The 27,669-nt window shown below is 42.9% G+C and overlaps 1 protein-coding gene across 9 annotated transcripts in view; it reads right to left on the bottom strand.

The window, feature by feature from the left end:
- The window catches only part of MIDEAS (mitotic deacetylase associated SANT domain protein), a 111,645-nt gene continuing 83,976 nt past the window's right edge, over positions 1 to 27,669 (bottom strand). For all 9 annotated transcript variants that reach the window (XM_045013640.1, XM_045013642.1, XM_045013638.1 and 6 more), the window contains 12 exons: positions 22,981 to 24,667; positions 20,055 to 20,369; positions 18,121 to 18,466; positions 17,540 to 17,606; positions 14,430 to 14,572; positions 11,993 to 12,096; positions 10,678 to 10,753; positions 9,556 to 9,644; positions 5,979 to 6,128; positions 5,285 to 5,443; positions 4,656 to 4,867; positions 1 to 2,795 (listed from right to left, as the gene is read on the bottom strand). In XM_045013640.1, coding sequence (XP_044869575.1) covers positions 2,591 to 2,795; positions 4,656 to 4,867; positions 5,285 to 5,443; positions 5,979 to 6,128; positions 9,556 to 9,644; positions 10,678 to 10,753; positions 11,993 to 12,096; positions 14,430 to 14,572; positions 17,540 to 17,606; positions 18,121 to 18,466; positions 20,055 to 20,369; positions 22,981 to 24,441 — 3,327 coding nt within the window. In that variant the 5' untranslated portion in view covers positions 24,442 to 24,667 and the 3' untranslated portion in view covers positions 1 to 2,590. The remainder of the gene's footprint in view (positions 2,796 to 4,655; positions 4,868 to 5,284; positions 5,444 to 5,978; positions 6,129 to 9,555; positions 9,645 to 10,677; positions 10,754 to 11,992; positions 12,097 to 14,429; positions 14,573 to 17,539; positions 17,607 to 18,120; positions 18,467 to 20,054; positions 20,370 to 22,980; positions 24,668 to 27,669) is intronic.

Below are 27,669 nucleotides of genomic sequence, written 5' to 3'. Positions count from 1 at the left end.
CACATGACCTCCCCAAGTGACTCGTCCCCACCCCGAGCCCGGGGCCCCCACGCTCTTCCCGTCCCTTCTGATACCCCCACCTTTGAATATACACAAACAACATGCTTAACTACTCACTTTCCCCCCAAATATGTAGTATTCAGTCTGTTTATATGGAATATGGGAGTTGGGTGAGGAGCCATTTCAGCCCATGTATGACTTATTAAAAGACAAAATTTAACTGCTTTATGGTACCCAAACATTGCATTTCAATGGGGGATTCAACTTCCTTTACAGGAACAGAACAGACTCCTGAAACTTTTACCAGCCCACAAAAGTGGTCCATAGTCATGTAAATAGTCCCATTATCTTTAATGGGATTGATCAAATGATTAAAGGGTTTACAGGATTAGGTTCCAAGTTTGTAAATTGTTCTGGGTGAAACTGACAATGCCTGAGCTGTCCGATCAGAAAGAGCTTCATTTAAATAAAGGTGGGCAAATGTGTGATAAGTCTTAGCTCCATTGCTAAGATGAAGAACATATTTTCAGCAGAGTTCTTGTCAGATTCCTGAGGCACATGGTTAAAGGCTGTCAGTGTCCAGCATTATAATCTTCACTTATAGTTCTCTCACCCACAAAGCTGGAAAATAAGGCATTTGTTTTCTTAGTTTTGCTGCTCCAGTTCCAGTTAGCAAAATGAATGTTAGACTAGTTTGGCTGCAAAAAGGAATTCTATGGATACTGGGGACAACACCTGATTCCCATCAGGCTGCAGAACTGAGCTGACATCATAATCCAAACATCCACTGGTCAGTGCAAGCAGAGGCATTTCTCTAATGATTTGGACTTGATGTGATGCAGTGTGGCTGTCATGGATAATTCAGGCCAATGAGAAACAGAATCAAAAACGCCTTTTGTCCCCGCATCCCTCCCCTCTTGAAAACTCCTGACTAATGTAACAGCACAATATATATGCTAACAAACTTTGTATTGTGCTGTTAAAGCCATATAAAGAGTGAATGTCCTCCCTAGCTGCGTTCTGCTCCTTTAAGGAGCAGAGTGCAGCTTCATCCACTGGGGAGATGTGTTGCCCCAAGTGTTTCCGGTACCTCATACCCAATAAAAATCTCTTGCTGGTACTGCATACTGCACCCCTGCTTGAAAGCTTGTCTCTCTCACCAACAGAAGTTGGTCCAATACAAGATAGTACCTCACCCACCTTGTCGAATATCCTGGGATGGACACAGCTGCAACTACACTGGATTCTTTAGTTTTATGCAATAAAGGTATGTGAACACTATGTATGTATGTACAGACAAATTCTGTGCAATTTTAGCATTCAGCTGACCTATTTTTGCTTTCTCTTAACACTTTGCTTGAATACTAGGCCTAGCTGCCTAGACTTTTGGCTAATGGGGCCATGTCAATGCCAGCTCTGCATGAAGAGTCTACATTTCACTGGTAAGGGGGCCATGATGAGATAGCCCAGCATTCTGTGCTGTCCAATCACATCTGCAAAGGAATGAATGGAAGGACACACAGCTTCTTCAGTGCAACTCTTGTAGGTGGCCATTTAAAGGGATGGGTAAATGGAAAATGGGCATCCTCCTGCATAACGGCCCTTTGTGGAAGGGAGTAAAGAAGCCTAGGAAAGAGAACCAAGTCCACCCTTCCCATCTCTGTGAGGCGTGCACAGTCCAAAAGCTGTCTCTTGGGTCAAGTCTCATTACCAACCTTGCTCCCTTTTGCAATGAGTTAAAGCCAGATGTGATTGTTAAGAGGCCTTTCAAATTGCACTTGTGAGGGGGCAAATTCTTCTAAAAGTGACCCAATAACTACTTTGCTTCCTGTACACAGTGTGGCCAGATCTTTTAGGTTTGTGGCTACTCTTATCTCACAGGATGCTATATGTCCTCTACTGAACTCTCAATGACACAGGAAATATCAGGCATCCCCTTGCTACAGGAAAATAGAAATCTCTTCTCAGAGGAGAGGGGTGGGGTGAATTGTTCTTCACCCCTCCCCCTCACACTTCCGTCATACAGTGACCCAGGGTATGTCTCATATTTCCACAGAACTTGGTAAGAGCCTGGATAGCTCTCGGAGAGGAAAGTGGGAAGGGAAGTGACAGGCAATTTTCTATGGAAGGAAATCACTACAAAACACTGGTGTCACAGTAACTAGATGCAGACAGTCTCAGGGCAGAGCATCTTTTTCTTGCTCAGGTCTGGAAGCCTTTATACTCAAGAGTCTCATTGCCATGATTCTTGGCAAGCACAAGGAGAAAGCCCTGACTGATCCGCAGGAGAACTGAATTCCACTCCTGATGACATTGTTCTATTACGTACCTCAGGTGCCTTTATAAATAAAATAGAAATCTGATTTGTAAAAAAGAATATCCAAGTTCACACAAATCTCTTTATCCACTGATTTGGCTCAGTCTATACTGGCAGGGTGAGGTGCAGAATGTGGGATGAGGAAATGGCAGCAATGGACAGAAGCCTAGTATAACTCAGTCCAGATAGGGAAAGTGCAGGAATGGAGGCAAACACACCGAGAGAGAGGTGGGGTCCAGCCTTGCTACTCCCTCGACTTCCCCTGGGCTATGGCTAAATCTCCCCATCCTCATCCGAGCTGGCACTGCCACTGCTGTCACTGCTGCTGTTCCCCTCGTCACTGGTCTCCTCCCGCTGCGCTGCTGCTGCCGCCGCCGCTGCCTCCTCTTTCTCTCGCTGTTTCAATGCTGCTGCCTTCTTCTCCTGTTCCGCGTGGCTCTTCATGTGAGCACTGCGGCTTTTCACCTTGTAGAAGACCCTGAGGAACATGAAAGTAGAATGAATTATATTGTAAAAATAGAATGGATTAAAGAAATGCTGTATGTACCTTTAAGCAGAAATAAGGAATGTTGAAATACAGGTGTCAGGAAAAGAAACATTAAGGCATAAACAATAAGTCCACTTAAGCTAATGGTGGAACATTAACCGTAGATTGGTAAAAGTTAGTAAGGAAACTAACTATGTATGTCTAGCCTCAGGTAAACTTGTCAGTTCTGCTTTCTTTGTCCTCTTGTTAAATTTGCGCCCTTTTTACCTGTATAAAATAAGGTAGTGTGGGTCTTGCATGGCACTCACATTATCTGGGTGTATTAGCAGAGCGCTGTGCTAATAAAACAGAGTGGACTGACAAATTGTGAGTCCTGAGTCTGACTTTGACAGAAAGAACACACACATGTACCTGTTTGCTCAGTCTCTCCGTACCTCCTCTTTCCTCCCTTGCCAAAGAGGCTGTTGCATCTCTGGTTTGAAGTCAATAGACTACAGAGAAGGATCCTGTATCCACCAACATGGAACTACTGCAACTACAACTGCTCTCACTCCCATTCTGTACGCAGCGGTGTGGTGCAGTAGATGGGGAACTAACTTAGGACTCAGGAGACCTAGGTTCTGTTTTTGGCAGACAATAATGTGCTCTACGACCTTGGACCAGTCATTTCACCTCTCTATGCCTTGATTTTCCCTCCCACCCTTTATCTGTCATGTCCATTCAGATTCTAAGCTCTTGAAGGCAGGCTCCGTCTCTCACTATGGATCTGTACACTGCTGAGCAAGAATAGCCCCCAGTTTATTAGGCACAACTGTAATACAAATAAATAAGCAAGCAAGCAGACAAACAATGACCAGTGCCCTCTTTTTTGCACTTCTCCCCCCAGGATCCATGGTTTTTGCCTTTTGTGGTTTCCATTCTCTCTCTAGCCTCTTCTCCCCTGCAATAATGTCTCCATTTTAGTGAACACCATTAAGATTCTCCTCCTGCTTCTCCCGTGAGCGTCCAGGCTAGAAAGACAACAGTGTGACGTCTCAAAGCTGTGGTACTTCAGTGCCAAGGGCTACTCCATGACCTAGTGAAGAGGTGTCCTGCCAGTGCCAGCTAAGTGACCCCCCCACACCGTGGAAACCTGTCACCACCACTGATGATTGAATTAGACCAAGATGTCATTCCTTCTGGTTCTCCTCATCATCCCGCTTCTATATTTAAAATGGTGAGGAACTCCTGGTATTATGAGACTCGTTATTCTTTGGGATTAAGCAATTTAGGCAGCAAACTGAACTTTCTTGGCTGGAGCCAGAGAGAGAAAGTAATACACCTATGATACGCACAAGAGACCTGTGTAAATTTAATCAAACCATTTGTTCACCCCTTACCTGACACCTGTTGCTATCGTAATGATAACGCCCTACATGCTTATAGTATTAGTCATCTGAAAAGTTCGTAAAGTGCTTTTTCCACTATACAGGAATCTCTCCACACACCAGTGAAATGTAAACACTGCTGAGGTGGGTCGTGCAGCCATTTAACAGCGCACAGCAACATTACAGCATACATGGGGGGGGGGGCACAGAATGTGATCATCCAAGTTGTAATCTGTTCAGGGCACTTGGGTTAATATGCCCGTGATTATGAAAACTACTATGGGACCTTTGACAACCTTGAGTCATTAAGGACCGACTTTTTAAGACCTAATCTGAAAGACAGCACCAGTGGTGGTAAACTGTTCATATTATTGCCACCATTCCCAACAATTTATTGTACATCTCCACAAAAACTGCTTCTCAAGCTAATGTTCCTTTTGTACGACGTTCCTGTGATTGTCATTGTCAATGCATTTACTCTTACCTGCCACATTTTTTACATGGAAATGTGTTCTCTTGGTTCTGAGCTTTACTGGGTGTGTCCGGTTTTGGCTTTGGTTTCCGTCTCCTTCTCTGCACTGGGGGAGACGGCTTTTGAGGCTTCACTGCTGCCTCCTTAGGCTTCCTTACAATCCTACTGCTGGCTTCCCCTGGGGCATTAGACTCCTCGGTTCTTGAAACAAGGACCTCATTGACCTACATGGCAAACAGACAGTTGTTAAAGCAAACTGAAAACGGGGCATCTTTGGAATAAAGGCTGCTGGCTGCACTCTGACCCCCCAGTATTCCAATCCAAGCCATCCCTAATGAGAAACTCTCTCTGGTATTTCTAGCGCCACTCGTCCTCCTCTCTGAGCATCAGTTCCAGGGCATTGTGTAGGATTTCATCACATTCCTAGTCACCATCATCAAGTCATATAGAACACCATCTGGATGCTGGTAATACTCAGGAGTTATTCCAGTTCCAGCTCCTTCCACCAGGAAAAGTTAAAGCTGAAGATACTTTGTCTGGAACTGTCTATTTTTATTCATCATTTTCCAAACTGCTAACTGGGGGAGGAGGGTAGAAAGGACTGGTGGGGGGAAGCACATGCAGTTCAGTGCAACACTGACCACTTCATTGGCTTGTAGTGTCTGCGTGGCCTTGGGAGGCACTGTGCTCTTCCTGTCATCCAACCCTTCCTCCTTCTCAGCCACCTCCTCCACGTGCGTATGTTCCTCATTGTAATTCTCCTTTCTGGGAGGAAGAACACGTGCAAACCTATGGGAACTCTTGACAAGAAGAAATGATAAAGAGACACAGTTAGTATTTTCTTCTTCGAGCTTCAGCTCTATGGCAGGTCAAGGTAATTATGTGAAAAAGGATAGGAGGCTGAACCTAGTGAACTGTAAGAGTGCTCGTGTAGCCGCATTATGCTGACTGGAGAAAGAGCTCCTGTCGACACAATAAAACCAGCTCAACAAGCGGCGATAGCTATGTCGGCGGGAGAGCATCTCTCACTGACATAGCTCTGTGCACACCAGCACTTATGCTGGCAAAACATATGTCATTCAAGGGGGTGTTTTTTTCCATACCCCTGAGCAAAAGTTTTGCCAACATAAGTGGCAGTGTAGACGTGGCCTTAGAAACACAAGAGTTTCTAATCAGACAGTTACTTAAGGAATCTATGCAATAGTTAGGACAATATTTATTATTTCTTGTATATATGTAGCATCAGTAAAATTATAAAGAGTGAACTGTGATTCAGTCCATGAAGTTTGCATTTGGCACCGAAGCCAAAAGCAGGCAAGGGGGTTGGGTGGTTACCTTGATATCAACCTCAGCTTCATCCTTCATAGACTTCTCATTAGTGGCATCAATGTCCCCAAAAATTAAGGTCCCATTCCGACCAATTTTCACTTGTTTTTTGTATGTGTAGTAAAACTCTACACACTGGGCCACCGTCTTGGTTTTTATCTGGTGTTTAAAAAAATAAATAAAAATTAAAAAAAGGGGTGAAAAAAAGGAAAACTCCTTTTAAAGGGTATATTAATACTCATTAAAGGTGTAATTACAAGTCACTTTACATTGTAATTTTCTTTTCCAACAAAATCTTTCTATTATATGAAAACTGGTTTAAGTTATTTACACTGTTACATTTCCCACAAATTTTTTCTTTAGCCTCCACTGGAATTACTTAGGGCTAGATTCTGGCACCTTTACTCACACTGAGCAGCACTTTAGGCTGAATAATCCCACAAGTTTCAATCGGGCTACTTGCACAATACGGTACTAGTCAACACAAGGATGGCAGAACTGGCACTGAGGCCTAGTCTACACTAGGAAATTAGCTTGATATAACTATGTCGCTCTAGGGGTTGAAAAATCTACACCCAAGTGACCAGGGCCGGATTAAGGCAGGGGCTTTAGAGGCTGCCGCCCAGAGCCCTGGCTCAAGGGGGGCCCAGCAAAAATAAATCACAGGCTGCAATCTCCAACTCCGGGCTGCTAAAAGTCCCACAGTGCAGCAGGGTGGCTCAGGCAGGATGCCTGCATGCTGTGGCCACACGCTGCTCCCAGAAGTGGCTGGCTGCTAGCACGTCTCTGTGACCCCTGGTGTGTGTGGGGGGAAGGCAGGTCCACACACTGCCCCCACCCCCAGCATCATCCCTGCAGCTCCCAATGGGAGCAGCCAACGGGAGCTACAGTTGCGGCACTTGTGGGAGCGGGCAGTGCAGAGACACACACTGGTCTCTCAGCAGCTGCTTCCAGGAGCAGCGTGGGGCCACAGCATGCAGGCAGCCTGCCTGAGCCCTGCTGCGCCACAGCCTGGGAGCTGCCTGTAGTAAGTGCCTCCTGGCTGGAGCCTGCAACTTGGACCCCTCCTCCACCCTCAACCCCCTGCCCCAGATCAGAATCCCCTTCTGCACCCAAACTGCTTCCCAGACCCCGCACTCCCTCTTGCACCCCAGTCCCCTGCCCCCTTATGCAGCAAACTCCCTCCCAGGAAAAATACTTGTATACAGGAGCCCCACAAAATCTAATAGGCCTGGGCCCACAGAAGAGTTAATCTGGCCCTGCGAGTGACACAGTTAAACCATTAGATGGCATTAAGTTGATGGGAGAATTCTCCTGTCGACCTACCTATCGCCTCTCAGGGAAGCGGAGTCCCTATGCAGATAGGGGAACCCCTCTGATCAACACAGGTAGGGTCTTCATTGAAGTGCTACAGCAGTGCAGCTGGAGCAGTGCCACTGTAGGGGTTTATGTGTAGACAAGCCCGAGGATATGCCTACACTGCAGGTAAGGGAGTCTCTCTCAGCATGGGTGGACACACGCGGTGTGGATGTTGTGGCTGGAGCTTGGGCTCTCACACTCATGCATTCCCCTAGACTTAAAAGCCCAAGCTGCAGACTGCGCTGAAACATCCAGACTGCTATTTTGAGCTCATTAAGCTCAAGTCCTGGTAATGAGCGTCTGTCTACCCAGGCTGGGAGGCTCGCAACCAGCTGCAATGTAGACATACAAAGATAAATGGGTGCTCCCTAAGGAACAATTGAGTTATCAGGCATCAGAGCAGACTTACAGCTTCTTGGGAGGTATTTAGTTTCCAACAGCATATTAGCTAAGGAACAACCAGAAAGCAAGTCTAAGAGATAGGGAGGAAGGCTTGCAGATGTTTTCATTTCTGTACCCATCTGGGAACACATGATCATCAGCAGACCCAGGAACAATTACACATTTTCTATCTGTGACGTATTTGAGAGTTTGGAGGCAGAGTATCAGCTTTTGTGAAAGCCTAGGCATTAACAAGTTAATACAAAGTTTTGCATATTTGTTATTTATTCATGAGAAATTTGAAAACTACTCTAGACTTTCTTTTTTTCCTGGAGCTTTCCCTCTAATGAAAACATCTTCATGATGGGTTAAAATGGAGAGGAGGCATTTACTAAAAGGACACTTTTACTGTCTCTAATTTTTATAGATCACTGGAAGGAAAACTACTAGATATTTCACCAATCACAAATCCATTTATTACTCCTGTGGGGATTCTGCACCAAAAAATTAAAAATTTTGTGCCAAAAATATTAAAAATTCTGCAAAATTCTGCATATTTTATTTGTCAAAATAATGCAATATAATCACATCAGTTTTACTTGTTTTGGTAATTTATTTAAACTACAACACAGAAAAAAGTCACAATAACTATTCAGCATTTCCTAAACACATGAAAGTTGACTTACAAACACTTCGTAACTAATACCCTGCATTACAGTTATAATCCTGGATTTTCCTTTAAATTACATTACAGAACGCCAAACAGCAAAAAAGTAGAATGTCATTTTAAATTGCTCAGAGACTTCCACAGATAAAAGTCATACAGTTTTGCTAATCATTGTCGAGGACCTGGCTGGGTACTTTGGGAAGTGCTTGCTTCTGATTGTCCTGACTTTTTATTGACTGCTTGGTAAACGTTTTATTTGCCCTCAAACTCTTTTTTTTTTTTTTTTTTTTTTAAAGGGTAAGTACAATAAATCCTGAGTTGTAATCTAATCCTATTGTGCCACTTTGGAACAGGAAAAAAGTGAGAAAGCACATAGATCTTCCTAGCTAATTCCCTTACTGTCATTTATAATAAGGATCTCTGGCATATAATAATCACTCCGGCAATGTAGGTACTTTAACCTTTTACAGGTTTTATGCTCCTAGAGGAATCGACTGAGAATGGAAACAGTTAATGAACAACAGGAACATTAACAATATTACTACACAGGTAGGCTGCTACATTTCTGCCTGCAGGAAAGAGCCTTCCTCATGCATAATAAAAAGACCTGTCCCTCCACACCCCTGGTGAGCCACAATAGCAAGCGAGAGGGACGGAGTCTCTCTCGCCTGTTGGCAGGCATGCATGCCCAGCCCCTCCCCGTGATGGTGATCCTCTCCCCCGCAGGCACGCCCGCCGGACCCCTCTCCCCCTGCAGTGATTTGCATATCTGAGGCTGCTCCAGGGCCAGGCACATTGGAACTGACTCATTGCCTGGGCTACCGGGGAAAAGGCGAATGTCCCCCTGCAGATTTCTTTTGCATTTTTCTGCACAGGGGGCACAGAAATATGTGGGCCATATGAATTCTGCACCTCTGCAGGGGAACAGAATTTTGTCAGGAGTAATCTATGGGCCATTTTACCACAATGGGAATTTTTCCCATTCAGTTTTGTAACTGGGATACTTGAGTGTTACCGGAGCACCACCCTCACTTTATAAATATATTCCTGTGACCTGATCTCTGCCCTGGGCTAAATGAGAGAGATTGGATTGATTAATGGGGGGGGGGAAATCAATAAGTAGCACTATGTTTTTAATGTGTTTTCTATGTGTGTTAAGTAATTGGCAGAGTAACTTACAAGTTTCTGGACCAGGAAAAAGTCTTTCTTGTAGATTGCAATGCCTTTGTTGAAAAGTTTCTTCTCATCAACTTTCCACCTGTCTGATCCTATAAGTAAAGAAGTTTAAACTGAAACCTATTTCATTTCAAGCTTTTAGTCTTCTAGTTGTTTTTTCTTTAGGTTACCTTTAAATAAAATCAGCCCAAACTATATGCAGTTCATGACACATCTGAAGTAGTCTTAGTACAATAACACTCTTGCACCTCCAACAAGAAAACACACAATCCAGAATGTCCCTTAGCCCTCCCACATTCTTTCTTTATCCACACAGCCACAGTGGAAAGTACTCTGGTCGTGTCAAAGAGCTGTTGTACTTGTAATGTGAACAGATGTGTAATTTTTGTGCACTAGAGATGGAGCTATTGAGCTTCTCTCTACCCTCACCAGACCAAGGTCTCCCAGAGTTACCTAGGGCCATCCTCAGTCACGAAAGATACTATCTTGCAATTGGTTATATACCGAGTGAGGGTACAGACAGACACAGCTACATCAGACATTGCAGTTTTGCTTCCATAGAGCAAACAATGAGATGCAATAACCTGCTAGTGTCTGAGCTCTCTACAGTAGGACGTTAAGCAGCATAGGTTACTAGCGACTGGAAATTCTCCCACTAATACTCTCTCTCATTTCCCTGCTATGAATTCATGCCACAGAGGTTGCAGTTCTGAGATTTGGACAGTCCTTCCATCACCCATAAGCCTCCCTTCTGTGATCGCTCTCTGTGAAGACATCCAATCCCTTGACAAGCCTGGGTATATAAAAAAGTGGCCCAGCGACTAGTGGACTTGTGGTGCATGCAGCACACTAGCAAATCCTAAGTGTCATGACGGCTGCAGGCAAGAATCCCTGCAATTCACCACTTCACTCATCCAGGCAAGGGATGATGTCTGATTCCTATAAAGCTTCCTGAAAAAAAAAAAAAAGTATGACACTATATCAATATTAAAAGAGCAGCAACAACCACCATCACCTGCTGTGCAAAAGGGTGAAAGAGGATCAGTTAAAATATCCCTATCTGCAGCTAGGGCTGCCAGCTACAAAGGAAGCAGAGGCAGCTGCGCTGAGTTCCCCTCAGCATACCTGTGTAGTGATAGTCTGCCAGTGGGTGGTGTGGCGATCGCATTGGCCTCTTCAGCAGCAATTTGGTCAAAGTAGCCTAAGAGACAGTACAACAACAGAATTAGCTTCATGTAGGACACTAATTTATACAGTTATTACAACAAAGAATATCAGGCAATCCCCTTAGTATCATCCTCTATCAGCAGATTAATTGTATTAAAAGCTCTCTTTCCCACCCTATGCTCTAGCATTTGGAACAGCAAAATGTGAGTCAAGACACCAGCATTCCGATCTTGATTCTCTGGTACCTTGGGCAAGTGACCTCACCTCTCCATGCCTCCACTTTTCCATCTGTAAATTGGATAAAATACTACTCACCTACTCTAGCTCATAAAAGGTGTTGAGAGATATGATTATTATTCCCACAGATGAAAGTGTAGTGATGATCCCATGGAGCATGTGCTCTCTTACAAAGCCAGTTCCCACTGGCCACCACTCTTTTGCAGATTCAGAACACCAGTGAAATGAGTTTAGAAATCTCAGCTCACTTGAGTAAACAATATTCCAAAATAAAATGGAAGGATCACTTCAGCAGAAGAAATTTATCTCAGAGACTATAAAGCCACTCAATTGTAGCCACTTTTTATTTGCACTTAAACTATAGCTACCATTTGTCCTGAAGTTAGAGATGTTTATGAAAGACTGGTGCACTAAACAGCTACATTTTGCAATTTTACAGCATTTACCAAAGAAATCAGTGTTTTATAAAAATAAATGGTTATAAACTGCTGCAAGGTAGGTAATTATACCCATTTCACAGATAGGCAAAGAGAGGTTAAGTGATTTGCCTAGGGTCACAAAGAGAGTCAGTGACAAAGGCAAAAATTGAACCCGGGCGTCCTAACTCCCAGTCTCATGCTGTAAAACCAGTAGACAAATGTTCCGTCACATGAGACTGGTCTTCCAATTTAGATGGCAAGTGAATTTAGTTTAGCACGTTCAGCCATTTGATCCCTGCAAGCTAAAACCAGAAGCCACATACAGTCTGATGCAGTTCGACATTTTTAGCAGTCTCTGCCTAGGAGAGGCCAAAGACTGAAATAGTGAGGATGGTGCAGGTCAAAATAGAGGTGCATCTGCAGAGCTGTGAGGGGCCATGTTGGGAATAGCGACAGGAAGAGGTGATGAACATTAGGATTCAGATGTATTGGCAGAACTGTGTAGTGCTTTGCAAGCTTCCTTCTTTCAAATAAGTTTCTTGCTTGTGCAACCAGTCCTTGATTATAGTGAGCAATAACAATCCCAAAAGCTAGACAGAACATTAAAGAGGACTCACCAGAATGTTTCCCTTTGCTTCATACAAGACGTGCAGCGCCAGCTCCTGATTGGTACCAGCCCCAGGAAAAATACTTGAACAGGCAGCAGTTAGCAGATTTTCCACTATTACCAGGTAAGTGCCATCAAATCCAAAAAAGGGATGGGGTGGAAGAAGCAAAAGATCAGATTAAGAAACAGAAAAGTAGTTGCTATTTTTTCCCATATTCAATGAGTTTGGTTGGTGAGGGTCTCAGCATAGTTTTCAATGAGCTAGTGCCCACATATATCTTGGGCAACAATAGGATTTGCATTTTATCCTAATTGGTCCTTTCCACTCAAAAACTAGAGAAACCAGGAAAGAACATAAGATTGAATGATCACAGAACTTGAACTCCCTCTAAGGCTGTGGCTACACTTAGCACTTCAAAGCGCTGCTGCGGCAGCGCTTTGAAGCACTAAGTGTAGTCAAAGCGCCAGCGCTGTCCGTACTCCACCTCCCTGTGGGGAATAACGGACAGCGCTGGGAGCCGCGCTCCCAGCGCTGTGGCTTTGACCACACTGGCGCTTTGCAGCGCCGCAATTTGCAGCGCTGGAGAGTGTGTGTTTTCACACCCTGCTGCAGCGCTGCAAATTTGTAAGTGTAGCCAAGCCCTAAGAAAGGATGGTGAATCCAGGTGATGTTCAGATAAGATATAATAATGCAGGACTAAGGGGAAGGGAAGAGAGCCAAGACTGAATGAACCTCAATGTTGAATTTCCCTCTTACGCGGGGGGTGGGGGTGGGGGGGGGGGTGGAAGGTATTTCCTCTCTAGGTTAGCATTTAAGAACACTATGGAAGCAAGGCGAGAAAATACAAATCTGAATGAACGTACAAATACCATTTCCTTCTTTTTTGAGAAAAGGCTGCTCAAGAGCTACTGCTTCAGTAAGTGAACAAACAGAGGATTCAGGCCAGCTCTACCCTACATCAGTGGTTCTCAAACTAGGGCCGCTGCTTGTTCAGGGAAAGCCCCTGGTGGGCCAGGCCGGTTTGTTTACCTGCCGTGTCCGTTGGTTTGGCCGATCGCGGCTTCCAGTGGCCATGGTTCACCGCTCCGGGTCAATGGGGGCTGCAGGAAGCGGCGCGGGCTGAGGGATGTGCTGGCCGCCCTTCCTGCAGCCCCCATTGGCCTGGAGCGGCGAACCACGGCCCGTGGGAGCCACGATTGGAGACAATGTAAGTAAAGTAATACCTTTTATTGGATCAACTTCTGTTGGTGGAACAACAGATGCAAAACCTGCAGACGTATCTCCACTGCTATGATGATCAATACTACCCACAACACACCTTTCAAGATTCATGTGTCCTACACATGCTTATTGTAACACGTAGCATACCTCATCCAGTGCATCAAATGCTCCAACAACTGTTTGTGAAACCAGAAAATCACTACGCTCTCAAACAAACACACAGAAAAATGATAAGAGACAAATACTCCTATCACCTGTGGGCAAACTCTTTTCACAAAGTGATAACTTCATATTTGACCTTTCAATGCTAGTGCAGGTTTCCCTTGAGGAGAACACCTTCAAAAGGTGAGCCTGGGAACTTAAATTCACAACTCTGCTAGACACCAAAAGCCATGGACTTAACAGGGACACTGGTTTTATGGCTCATTACAATTTGTAACACACCACACAGCCTGCTACCCTTAATTGCCCACTTCAAACCCTTCATGCATAACAATCTAACTCCCAATTGCCCAATTCATTTCAAGTGACTGTCTCCCATGCTGCCTTTTCCATTTAACAATGTCTCCCAACTTGTAATTAGCTCAGGCCTGGTCTACACTAGAAAATTAGATTCGTATAACTAGGTCGTTCACGGGTAACTGCCCCAATGCTGTAGAGAGAATTCTCCCCACGACCTAGCTACTGCCTCTCTGGGAGGTGTATTATTTGCACCAAGGGGAGAGAACCTCTCCTGTCAGCATAGACAGCGTCTTCACTGAAGCACTACAGCAGTGCAACTGAATCACTGCAGCATTTTAAAGAGTAAACAAGCCCTGAGACATTCTGCTTCCTTCCCCAGACCTGAAGAGCTCTCCGTAGCTCCAAAGCTCATACCTTCCACCAACAGAAGTTGGTCCAATAAAAGATATTACCTCACCTACCTTTTCTCTCCCATATCCTGGGACCAACACAGCTACAACAACACTGCAAAAACAGAGTTGAATGTAATGCCTTGCTTCACTCGGCCAATGATCTAATTTGTCCTTTCTGCCCTTTCAGGTCTATGAATCCTTGTTCTCCATAATTTTCCACAAGAAGTTTTCAACAACACTCAGTGAAACCTGACACTTGATCAGTAGTGTGAAGCTATTTAAAATGGAGCCTAAGGTAGAGGACACAGCTATCCTACCAAAGCTGCTACTTTTTGTTTGGGGTCCATTTAACAATCTCTCCAGACCCTTACCATTCTCTTGAGTAGCTTTGTTGATTTCCAGGTCCCCCCATGGCTGCCACACCATGTCTGCCTTGTGCTTGTCAGCTGATGCCAAAGATCTGTCTTGGAGCACAGGGATTTCTGCTTGAAACCGGGATCCCACATTGATTCGCCTGGGAAATGGAGAACAAATAATGACAATGTCCACCTCACAATATCTAGAAGGCACCTATCTTCTAAAAACACAATCGATCCCAAAGAGACGAAAACATAGGCCACATGATAGCTATAAGGCAAGAACAACATTCAGTAACTAGTACTACTTGAGTCAGACCTAAGATGGTGACCTAGAGGTGAAAGGCTCCGTGCCCTTTTACCAATTTCTAGTGTTGTTTTATTAATTATGTTGTTCTATTTAACGAGAGGGTCCCTTAGAACTGCTGAACTTCAACTCAGTCTCTAATCTGAGGTCTGATTACTTACAAAGCACCCAGCTCTAATACAAATTAAGACCATTCAAGCAGTATATTAGGTTCTAGTAGTTTTCCCCTGGTTCTCCTAACTGACCAATGTGCAGGACAGAAGCGGTGCTATCCAGACTCGAAATCAGAGAGATTTCATTACAGGAGGAAAGGAGAAGAAAATCCACAACCAGCCCCACTGAGCACAGCTGCACACTGTACTATTTCATGAGTCCAAATATGAGTCCAACCTTTGACTACCCTCTTTCTCACTTCATATCTCTGCCATCATTTGACTTACTGAGCAGCATTAACAGGTGGCTTGAGATAGACTGAGCAACTGAACCACAGACAGGCAACTCAAAACGAAGTATAGGGTAAGTATGAACTATGGTCACATGTTGGCAGACCCAAGAATAAAAATTAGTAGATCACACTAAAAATATCTTTTATACAGAATAAAAATGTCTCCTGTCATCCCTTCCTCCATTTTTTTAAAATTAGTTCCAAGAAAGGATTTAGAATTAGAATCACATTATCAGGCATACACAGATCTGCCATCTGCAGGGACATGAGGTGAGGCTGAATGTCACAGCACAGGCGGTTGCAGTGCTCAGGAAGTCTGTTTCCAAGAAAAGCTACTATGCTGCAAAATAATTTATTTTAGAGATGGGATGAATAACGTTCTGTTAGTCTGAAGACCAATTACGTTACTACTTGCAACAGTTATTGATAATGCCCAATGCCCTGAGCCTGTAAACACTTATGCACATACTAGCTTAACTTCAGTGGGACTTTTCAGGGTTGTAAACATAATTGGGCCAAGCAGAAAAGTTAAGCATGTGCGTTTTTGCAGAATTGGGGCCCAAGAGTGATTGCAAGATAGATCCTTGCATCCCACTCCTTGAAATGGAATTGTCCCCATTTCCTGCTCTATCAAGCCATGCAGGTCCTGAGGAGGGGTAAGGTAGGTAAGTAGAATTAGCACTGGAAAGGGAACTCATCTTCTGTATCAATGTCTTCATAAATGTTAAGTGTGACAAGTTACCTTATAAGAAACAGTGAAAATGTCAAACTGCAATTTTGATATATTTAGATAATCCGATCAGTTTTAAAGGGGGACTACATCAGGCCAAGAACAGATTAGAAAAAAGAAAAAAAAGTTTGAAGGCCCAGGAGAAAGAAAAAAGCATCAAGAACACCCTCAATGGATAATATTGCTGGAAAAAAACAAGTCACTACATACCCACAATGAAAAACTCAAATCTACCTTTCATTGGCATGATTTGCAGATATGGACCTAACTGAACCAGAGGGCTCACACCACAATGCCCTATGATGCCAAACATTTTACAAGTAGGCACAGAAAAGAACCATTACTTTTAGTCTTCAACCTGACCTTTCCCGTGCTTGTTCCGCTTAAAACAAAAGCGCAAGAAATTTTTGGCCATAAGACCTTAAGCGAAATGGTGAATCTGACTGCAACCCGAAACCTCCAAAGATAAAGTTTCACAAATTCCAGTGAAGGTTCACATTGTTTGTTGGCACAATTCTACTGATATTTAATAAGTTATACCAAACTGAGAATTTGGCCCAAATCAATTACATATTTTGTGACTCAAAGGCCATGATCTAGATGAAGAAATTGATCTCTTGATGACAATAGTGGTCAACACCAGGTTCCATTGCATTGGTGTGAAACAATTTAACAAGTGATTAACAAAATGGTTGAAGAAAGCATGACAGGAGCTATGTTTACACTACGGAGCCTATGCCCTAGTGTTGATGCAGCATACACCAATAAAAGCAGGTTTTTTGCAGGTATAGGAATATCACCTGTCTGAATAGCTATGTCAACTTCTGTCACCATAGCTATGTCTATGCTGGTGGTTTAATCAGCATGGCTATGATGATCAGGAGTGTTTTTTCACACTCCTGGCTGACATAGTTATGCTGATATAAGTTTTAAGTGTACACCAAGCCTCATATTGGATGAAATTTGCAAAGGTTCTGAAAATGGTTCCATCTCATGTACAATAGTAGTTAAATCATTTTCAGCACCAGTTGCTATAAGTTCTAGAATCACCAGATAGTAGCAAGATAAAGTAGAGAGAACATGATTAATGCAATTTTTATTTTTAGGGTTAAAGGTTCCCCTTTGTTTTGCTAACTCAGTTACCATTATTTAAAAGAAAAGAAAGAAAAAGAAAGCCCTATGAATTTGTTCCTGAAGCTGGTTACATTCTGAAAATTAACTATGTTTGTCCATTCTGTGCTTTGCCTTCCCTTTAAGAAGCAATATTTCCTAACTCTTAAAAAAGTATACAAGATGCATAATAATGTTTATGCATGGTGAAATGACACAGTGACCTTGTCACCTTTAGCTAACTACAGTAGTTCAAATTCAGCCCAGCAACTGAACAGTAGTGATGGAAAATAGTTACCACTGTGGCAACTGTTCAGTAGACCATTAGAAATTATATTTAGTGCATGAAGAAAACCCTACACTTTTAATAAAAAGACACTCATAGCAGTGAGTTTGTAAATTTCTAAAAGATAAACTGACAAAAGGGGACTCTGCGGCACTTTCCTATCCTCCTAAATCTGGAAGCCGTGTAAGGAATACACGCTTGCCATCAAGCGAGGTGGAGGATTTTGTATGATTGTATTGATACTTACGGTTCAATGCTGACTGGAGTGGCCTCCCCCATTACTGAAAGGATGGGAGGGGTGACTTCTGAACTATCTGTAAGACAAGCAACAGACTTGCTCAAAACTCATCCATTTTATGTTTGGGGCAGATGTTGAAGTATGTGAACACCACATTGGAGCACAGACTTTCCATCACCCAAAACAGGCATTCAACTGCCAAAGAACAGTAAGCTAAAGAGGGATTTTTGAATTTTCACCCACCATTTCATTCTGGTCCACCATTTTCATGACAGTAACCCATCCCTTAAAGCAAACTCTCTCATACATCAGCTAAACTAATCCCATGCTTGAGAGAACAACTAACTCTTTCAAGACTAAATCTTTTCTTTAGGAAGTCAGTAGGGGGTGCAGGTGATCAATGGTGGGTTGATCCCAAGTAACATCTCTAAATATGGCAGCATCGCTTCTGCTATATCCCACTTCCCTGAGTCTCCCAACAGGAAGCTCCACATCCAGCTATCTATAACTGTCTAAGAGAGCCATAATTTCATTCATGTTGGCACTCAGCCTCCCACTCCCAACAAGACAAAGAAAAGAAAAGAACTTACTAGATCTGAGCAGAGTCCTGTGAGTACTTTTAGGGGTCATTGGAGGTGGAATTGAGTGACCACTAGCAGAGAGAATAGCATTGAAATACAGCCCAGACCCTTCTCTCACTGGGCTGAGAATTGGTGGAGGTGTGTAAGGAGGTAGCTCAAAGTTCCTATCTGAAGGGTGATCTGCAAGGCGCACAGGTGAGCGTAAGTGGCTCTGATATGGAGTGATGCTGGAATAGACTGGAGGGACAATGAAGGTGCCTGCTTTCGGTGGTATGAAGAGTGGCTCAGGTCTTGGGCGCTGCTTTGGTTTCCGGGAAAAGCCCTCTGATTCCTCCTTTGGAACAGCATCTTCATGCTACAAAAAGAAAACAAATCTTTTGAATACAACCTTCTAAACCAGGGGTTCTCAAAGTGTGGGTCAACAACCTCATTTTGATGGGGTCCCCAGGGCAGAAAGCCCCAACCCAGAGGTCCACGGGAAAAGGAAAGCTGAAGCCCCAGCCAGCCTGCCCACCTCTCCACAGGCGACTGTGGGCTGAAGCACTGAAAAAACCAACAAATAAAGGTCAGGTCTCGCTGTTGAAGATGACCTCCGTCTTTACCTCAGCCACACAGAGCCCCACTTCAAGGATTTGTGTTCATCAATGCAAGCTCACCCCTCCCATTAGGTGCATATTTATTTTTATTTTTTAAACTACTGGATATAAAGATTGTCTTGTGATTGTATTGTGAATTAAAATATTTAGTGGCTACTTTTAGTTGATACGGCCTTGTAATGCATTTTTTATTTAAAATACTAACTATTCTGAGTAACACAGGGTACGGGGATCATGCAGTAACTTTTCTTGTCAGAAGCGGGTTGCGGAGCAATTAAGTTTGAGAAACACTGATCTAAACACTAAATTGTATTGTAATGATACCTTCAGATTGCTTAAAAAATTTCAGTGAGATGACATGCTCAGTGCACTGCAGGATAGGAGCTGGCTAGAGCTTCTTAAGAGGCACTCCATGCAGCCCTAATGGGGGGACAACTATTATTCAGCGACAACACTTCTGGTAGATTATAAAGTTGCATTTACAGGCTCCAGACACAGGCCCAGTCTGATGCTGGGTTAGAAAGATGGCAGTTGCAATGTGGTGGTCATGAAGGGGGAAGATGGGATTTTAACAGAACTCTGACACATAAAAATGACCTCACAGGGTGAGAGGAGGAATAAGTCACTTTGAATGATGGAACAGAGGAAAATCTAAGGGTCTTTTCTCAAAAGTCTGCAGCTGCTTAGGAACTATATACTATTTGTCATCTCTCCAGCCAGCAAAATTATCCACTATAATCCTTTATCTCAATCTCTCTCTTCTGACTAGATGCAATATTAAAATAAATAAATAAAAAATAGATATTGAGGGAACCCCAACAAGGGATTCTTATAACATCATGGTAGCCATGTGAACAAAGGTCCAGTTTGGGACTTAGAACCGTAAGATAGGCACATAGTTTTACAACTCAAAGTTACCTGGGCATGAATGGTAAAAATGCCCCTTATTTAGAGCATAGCTCTGCTAAATGAAGATCACTTGAATAGAGCAAGTTTCCAACAGCAAACACATTATTTACCCAGAGACACATTTTGTCTACCTTAATTTCCTCTATCCTTCAGACTTTTTGTGGGCATTACTTGGCTATTTTAGTACCAGCAATAGGCCTCAAAAAGCCAAAGGTTCTCCACAGCATCAGTTGGCAGGGGTGCACATAAAAAACCCAACCCTCTACATACAGAACTCAGATATGGTCTCTGAATCAAATTCAGCCAAAGACCAGGTGCCCCTTTCAAGTTTAGGAGACTCAAACTACTCATTCACAATTAAAAAAGTTGTTTCAACAGAAAGGATGAAGCTGGGTACATAGATCCAGCAGACTTCTAGGTCTATTAACGTGACCATACCTGGACTGAGGTTTCCATGTTGGAGCTGCGATTGGATCTTCTTCGGGTGACTATCACAGATGGCTTGCGTTCACAAAGACCTCGATCATTTGCCAGCACCCTCTGGAGTTTCCCTTCCTCACCCTTTTCCTTCCCAATAGCTTGCAAGTCGAATTTCCTCACTGGCACAGACACAGGCATGATTAGAGGAACAAGGCTGCTATCTTCCCGGGGTCTCTTGGAGGCTTGTGGAGAACTGGCAAATTCCAAAACACTTTTGGCTGCTGCAGGTGCTGCAGCCACCACATTCTTCTTCTCTTCTGAAGTATCCAATTCCTGAAGACAAGAAGAAAAAAATCCCACATGCACCTTAAAAGTTTTAGATCACCCACCTTTTAATTAGACAATGTGTCACTTTCAGTCTAAATCTCTTATTTCAGGGTTCCATGGTATTCTCAACACATCATTCTCTTAGCTGGAAAGTACTCAGAACTACAATACCTGGGAAAAAGGATACTTTATCTGAACTATCTTCCAAAGTTGGCAAAACTATTTTAGAGTTGTCCCATCTATTTCAATTGGGGTTAGAAACAGTATCAAACTACTCTCTTGATCCTTCATTCCCACATCCATAGTTTTACATTTTGTTTTCCAGATTGACTTATGCCCTGCAAATAACTTCCCCAATACCCCCTAATGTGCTTATGAGGAAGTATTTTCATTATTTGGGGAACATCTGTATATTGCAGTTCCAAGTGTCTGACTTTTGATCCAAATTCCTGAACTGTAATATACCTGCTTTCCCTGGTTCTCTCTCTTCTTTGAGAGCTCCTATAATTGAATTTCTTGACCAAAGAACTAAACTGACTTTTGTACTATACTTTATCCAGTGGAAATGTACTTTACTAAAATGAATAAACAAACCTCTTTCATCAGCTCTGTGATCCTCTACCCTTCTTATATATGTTCTTTGCATAAGCTACAACAATCAGGTAGGTGCCTTTTGGATTTGTGCTCAGTAGGTTTTCCGATCAGCGGAAAGGAGTCAACAGTGGAAGCAGCATCTTGTATTGTGGGACAGAAAACCATTGGACTGAGGAGAGTGGGGGAGCAGACCACACTCCTACCAACAAACATATGTCTTCTCTCTCTCACACGCATCCACCCACTGATCCACTGGAGTTAACCCCTTAAAAATGTAGAGCTCATTAGCCCCAGAAGGATAGCTTTGAAAATCTCATCTTGAATGTATAAAATTATCTAGAAGAGTGGGGTGAACAGATTCTCTTCCATTTGGGCCACTGTGGAATCAAACCCTCTTCACTGCTCATTGGGGAGAACAAACAGAATCGGTCATAAATATTGCTCTCTTTTGTCCTCAAGTTGCTAACCATGGCAATATGCAGGCATGACTAGGGGTGAAATGTCTTGTTTCAACTGTCAATTCTATATGATCTCCCCAAGCCTTTTCTTAAGTACACAACCAGATCTCTCTAACTGCACTCACCATGCCGGTGATCAGATTGCGTGTAATGCAGCTCTACTTGGATAAGTACAAGCATGTTGCTAACTACTCCCCAGTTTTCTACCAAGCGTGCTAACAAGTAACTTGCTCAATAGGAATGGCACAGCAAGGAAAAGATGATCATGTTAACAAGGTCGATTAACTAACTGATGAAGGTTTTTGTTGGTCTTCTGTGGAACAGATTTAGCAGCGTGTGTGCACTTCTTCTGACCTGCTCACAAAAACTGAATAAACTACACATCCCTGTATAGAGTGGATAGGCAAAGCAGCCACTGAACAAGCAGGAGATTAAGTGGGGGAAATGGCAAAAAGGAAATGTTTTTATTTTTCTTGTCACTGTTCTCCAATACACCGCTGCAAAGATAGTTATATATCCTGAAATCCATGCTTTGTTCCCCACCACCTCCACCCCATTCAGCAATGAAGTCTTCAGAGAAAAGGATCTTTTACCTTCCCATGTGAGGGATTCACTGTAAGACCAGTCTAAGCAAGGTTGGAAGAGAACATAGCTCTCAGTTATGCCCCTTAGTTCTTGGCCTCCTATTTCCTCATCTCACCATGTGACATGATACTATGCAGCTTACGGCTATGGAACATTAGAGGGAGCAATGGAGTGATTGCTCTTATCTCTTATTCACCAAGAGATAGTGCATCTTCCCCAACAAGTCCTACAAAGGCTCCGACAGGCCTTTGTCCTATAGGTTAACCAGATTTCTTCATGGCTGTCTCAATTTGGAATTTTAAAAATTTATTTAATTTTTAAAAAATATTTTAAAATGATTTGTTAAAGATGTCATCCTTTATGTTTTGACTGAGGATTAGTCAAGAGAAAGAAGTCAGGTGAAACAGGCCATAAGAAACAGATTTACACCTGTTATTCTAAATTCTTGATCAGTTTGAATAACTAGCTATATTTTATTTTGAGAACCCGGGTCAGGAGTTTTATTCAATACCAGTGGGGTAAATGACACTGCTCAGGTAACTGCACTGCACTATGAGATCACTCTCAAACACGTAAGAGTTTCTGTAACCAGGTCCCGTCCCCCACCCTGCTACCATTCCAGAGCTGACTCTGCAGTAGTATACTCTGTCTCTCTTCGATTAGGTTAAGTATCAGGGGATAGCGTGTTAGTCTGTATCCACAAAAAACAACAAGAAGTCCGGTGGCACCTTAAAGACTAATAGATTTATTTGAGCATAAGCTTTCATGGGTAAAAAACCATCCGAAGAACTGATTTTTTTACCCATGAAAGCTTATGCCGAAATAAATCTGTTAGTCTTTAAGGTGCCACTGGACTCCTTGCTGTTTTCGATTAGGTTGACTTCCCACACGTTTTTTTCTCTGAGAAATGTATTTTCAGGATGTGATATGGTATGGGGGCTATTTTAGAAATGCTATATTGGTCAGGAGGTATCCCTTACCTTGTCATTTTGAAGAGAAGCCAGCTCAACAGCCTTTTGTGCCAGAGTTAGAAGGTTGGCCTCTTGAGAAACACACCGTTTTCTTCGGGTGCTCTGGATCACACCACCTCTCACCCCCACAAAGTCATTAGTTCTCTGAGTGCTTTCTTCGGTCATTGCCACTTGCTTCTCCCCATCTCTGCTATTATAGGATGTGGCCGGCCTCTCTGTGTCAGGCTGGTTCAACTCATTAATACTCAGGGTCTCCTTTTGTCCCAGGGGTGTTCTCGTGGGCTGTGGATAGCTACCTTTGTTGTGGCCCAGAGCTTCAGTCTCATGCTGAAACTGGAGTCCTTGCTGCTGTGGTTGCCAGTGATGCAGGAACAGATTGCTAGCTTGTTCCTCTACTGGTTTAGAAGCCAATATTTCTCCTGAAGAAGCGGATGGCAAAATACCTTCCTTGGAGAGTCTCCTTGATCTCCTTGGAAAGGGTATCTGGGTCTGAGGTAGCACAGTCTGTTGGTTTTGCTCTGTTAGGGCTTTCAAGAGTTCCTGGTTCCTCTCCGGTTGCTGGTACTGGTGGGCCACCATATGATGCTGGGGTGCTGTTGCTGCCACATGGGGCTGTGCTATAGAAGCAGCTTGCTGGAGGTTGAAGGCTTGCGTGGTGGCCTGTTGCTGCTGTTGTGGGTAGAAGTTTTCAAACAGTTGCAGTTGAGGAAGAGACTGTTGTTTCTGCTGCGTAGTAAAGACTGGGTTGGAGGAAGCTGGGGCTTGTTGAAAGACATGTAACAATTCAGGAAGGCCTTGCTTCTGGCCTTGGTGACCGAATGCAAGCTGGAAAGGCTGTAAAGGTAGAGTCTGATTCTGCTGTTGCTGCTTCTGCATCTGGTGATACGAATTCATTTGAGCTTGCTGTCTCATCAGTGCTTGTTGTTCCAGCTGAATCTTCTGGGCCATCATCTGCTGAACAGCAGCATCTCCATATATTTCTAGCTGCGGCACCTCCATTTCTTTTTCCTGGCTTCTTTTCAGAGCTTCAGGATGGCCATAAAAACCTGGGGCACTGGCACTGTGGTGGACCCCTTTCTGATTGCCCCCATAGACCACACTGTGGTTCCATGCCGCAGGTGAAGGCTGCCAACTGGAATCAATCCTCTCAGGCAACCTGCTCCCCATCAATGAGTTCTGCCATTTGACAGCAGCCAGCTGCTGAGACATCATCATGGAATCCCCCCTATCTTGAGTATAAACAACAGAGTTCATCAAGGCAACATTGTTGGGAGCACCAGTTAAACCCCCTGCTTTAGAAAGCTCCATAGTTTGTGAAGCAGGTATTTCCCCTCCATGTCCATAGTACTGTCCTTCCTTCAGCTGCTGTTGCAGTTCTTTCGATGGCACAGCTACATCCTGCTCATTAAAATATGCAATCCGTTTCCCAGCCCTCTTGTTTGAAGACTTTTGTTGAGCCTGAAGATTCATGGTTCAGTCTATTCCCAGTTACACACACTGATTTACAACCCGCCCATCTCAAAGACTGGGGGAAGAAAAGACACCAAACAGTTCACTTTCCCATCCAGTTCCAGTTTTGTACAAATCCAGATGGAAGTGCCTCCACCTCCTTTTCCTCTGTGCGCCTTTCCCTTTCTTCTTTCTGCTCTTCTTCTCTGCAGTTCAGAGGATGCTGGAGTCTACTTGATCACAATGCCTGAAACAGAGAATGAACATCAATCAGTCACCAGTAAGGAGCACAAAACAGCAATAGGACATCAGATGGCATATACACCCTCAGAATCAGCAAACAGCAAGGTCTGTGCCCGTCCCTCCTTCCAAAAAAATCATGACCAGGAAAATCTTGTCCCATGGGGAATGGAGTGGAGGAAGATAAAATAGATCTGACCCTCTGTAGAGTCTAACTGATTTATCCCACTCAAAAAGAATAAAAAAATATCAGAGTACTTTTGCACAACAAGAACAGCAGTTGCAAACAGCACTTCTGATTTCAATAATGAACACTTTAGCTCAGGGGTGCCCCAATTTAGGGCACGAGGCCGCACACGGCCCACCACAACATTTCATAAGGCCCACGTCCTGCTTCAACACAATATACTATCAGCCAATTCATCAGTGTTTTGTCGTCATGTTTACATCATTTTAGTTTATCCAAGTGTATAAATAGACAATACTGTACTTAGAAACAAACTATCTAAATACACATGAAATAAGATGAACTTAAAATATAAATCAATACCGGTGACTATTTCTTATTAAAATATGTAGGATCTGTTTGGCCCACACGACATTGCATTTAGGTTTATGTGGCGCTCCTGTGTAAGAAGATCGGGCACCACTGCTTTAGCCCACTCTGAAGCCTTTTCTGTTTAACATTCCCACCTTCCTCCCTTCTCTCCCATCAAGCCTTTGATTTTGATTTAATTTCTTTCTTGTAAGCTGAATGATCTGCTTTTAATTCAAACCCTGAAAAAATAACAATGACTTGCTAAAACTAAAAAAGGCAAAACAATTTAAATTATCTCAGTATTCCCAAACTTCCTCTCCGAGATGGTTAAAAAAAAACACACACACAAAAAAACAAACACACACCAAAATCTTCAGCTGAACATAAAGGAAAGGTGCTCCATTCAACAGTGGGGGGGGGGGGGGAAGAGGGGGAAGGGAAGTAGCCAGTAGCTGTATTGTGGAGAAATCATCTTGCTTCTGCAGCAGCCTATCGGCTTATCAGCCAAGAAACCTCTTAACAGCTCACTGCAGGCAGGACCTGCCCAACCTGCAGTACTCTCAGTGTCTTTTGCAGCAGTTGGAAGTTGCCATTTCTGCTAAGGGATTTCACACTGAATAGTGGTTTATGAAGAGTCTGGAGGCACCTTTAACAATCTTCAGACTAAATATCTGTTGGTATGCAACAGGAAAATAAGGTCCCTCAAGCACATGAATACACATAATCAAGGATGAAAAGCCACAATAAAGGAAGCCATCTTCTATGGGACATACTCCAGAACGCTCATGGACTGGCACATTCTCTTAAAAGGTGTGCTATTAATGACAGTAGTGCACCTTAAGCCTTGGATAGGAATCTTATTATTATCTTAAACTAAAATACATAGAAATACCAGCTCCCACGTAATGAGGCTATCCCAAACCTAGATATCATGCTATGTAGTCATGAGAATACTGATATAGACTCATCCAGTAAGTCACATTTTACAGAAGAATTATTTCTGAAATGTTTTAGATTTAAAATAATAAATAATAATAGTAATGCTATTTGTATCTATCCACCTACAAAGCTAGTCTCTCTTAGCGAACAATCTAATTGTTCAGACCTCAGCGGGAGAGAAAATGCTAATAAATGTTATAAATCTCTAAAAATGATCTAGAACAAGTTAATAAAGCCATGATTCCAAGGTAAAAAAAACCTTGGGGCCTACAGGACAAGAAGTGCCACAGATCCCATTGGAAAGGTAGGAATCTTCACATTCCAATAAGAAATAGCAACCATTTCTAGCTCTCATGAGCCCAAGACTTTGGATCTTAAATTTGTCACTTGCCCAAACCTGAATATCACCTAACCTAAGATTTGGGCGAAAGTAACTAAGTCTCTCTCTCTTTTTTTTTATAATGGGGTGGGGAATGGACAGGAAGGCAGGGAAGAGATGAGGAAATTCTGCATTTGGAAAGGAAAAGAACAGTTATGGCTAATGGTGTAAACATTTTAAAAAAAAATTAAGTATTTTAAATGACAGCTGTTTGAAACTTAGTTTTGGAATTTCACTAGTAGTCCTGGGAAGATGGGATTAGTGGGCAAAATGCGAGAGGCAGTGAAAAATGCACGGAAAAAAAACTATCGTGTGGATATTACTACGACATATGGGATATGATGGTGCTTTTACTGTATTCCTTTTTTTTTTTTAAATGATTATACACACACGTTTTATAAATGATTCTTATCTATCCTGTATTTGTAAATGATTTAAATAGATTTTAAATTTAAATATTTCCTTTTTAAAAATAAACCTGTTAAAATTAAATTAGACTTCATGACTACCTATATGAGGTCTAAATTTACTAAAATAATTTTAATAAACTAAAAATAAGCAGAATCAATGAGCTCGCCTCAAATTTAGTAAGAAATGAGTTAAAGTCTGCATTTTTATACATAAAATCAGAGGAAAGCGTTTAACTTTCGATGTCAAGCTTTACAAATATGGTATATAATATGTCATATACTACATTAGATATGTACATCATCTTCAGTCTTTACAACTGTCCTCGGGAGCCAAAAAATCTTACCGCGTTATAGGTGAAACCGCATTATATCGAACTTGCTTTGATCCGCCGGAGCGCACAGCCCCCCCCTCCAAGCACTGCTTTACCACGTTATATCCGAATTCCTGTTATATCGGGTCACGTTATATCAGGGTAGAGGTATATTTACTTTTTCCCAAAGAGCAGTATTTTCAATGTCTGTTGCTTAATGGAAAATATAATAGCTTAAATAAATACTCGGTCATTATTTATGTTAAATAGAAGGAAGAGGCCCCAGGAAGAGGGTAAATTTGAGCCATATCCTTTGTGTATGCTCAGTCTATTTGCAGGATGGTAGGGACTCCATCTGCTTATACAGTCTACATTACACAAACACCAGTGAACAACATATGGCCAACTCACGGTTTGCGCAGTACACGTAAG

This window comes from Mauremys mutica, chromosome 4 (genome assembly GCF_020497125.1).
Source record: "Mauremys mutica isolate MM-2020 ecotype Southern chromosome 4, ASM2049712v1, whole genome shotgun sequence".
Lineage (NCBI taxonomy): Eukaryota > Metazoa > Chordata > Testudines > Geoemydidae > Mauremys > Mauremys mutica.
The sequence above is the reverse complement of the archived record's forward strand: the minus strand, read 5'-3'. Positions and strand labels throughout refer to the sequence as shown.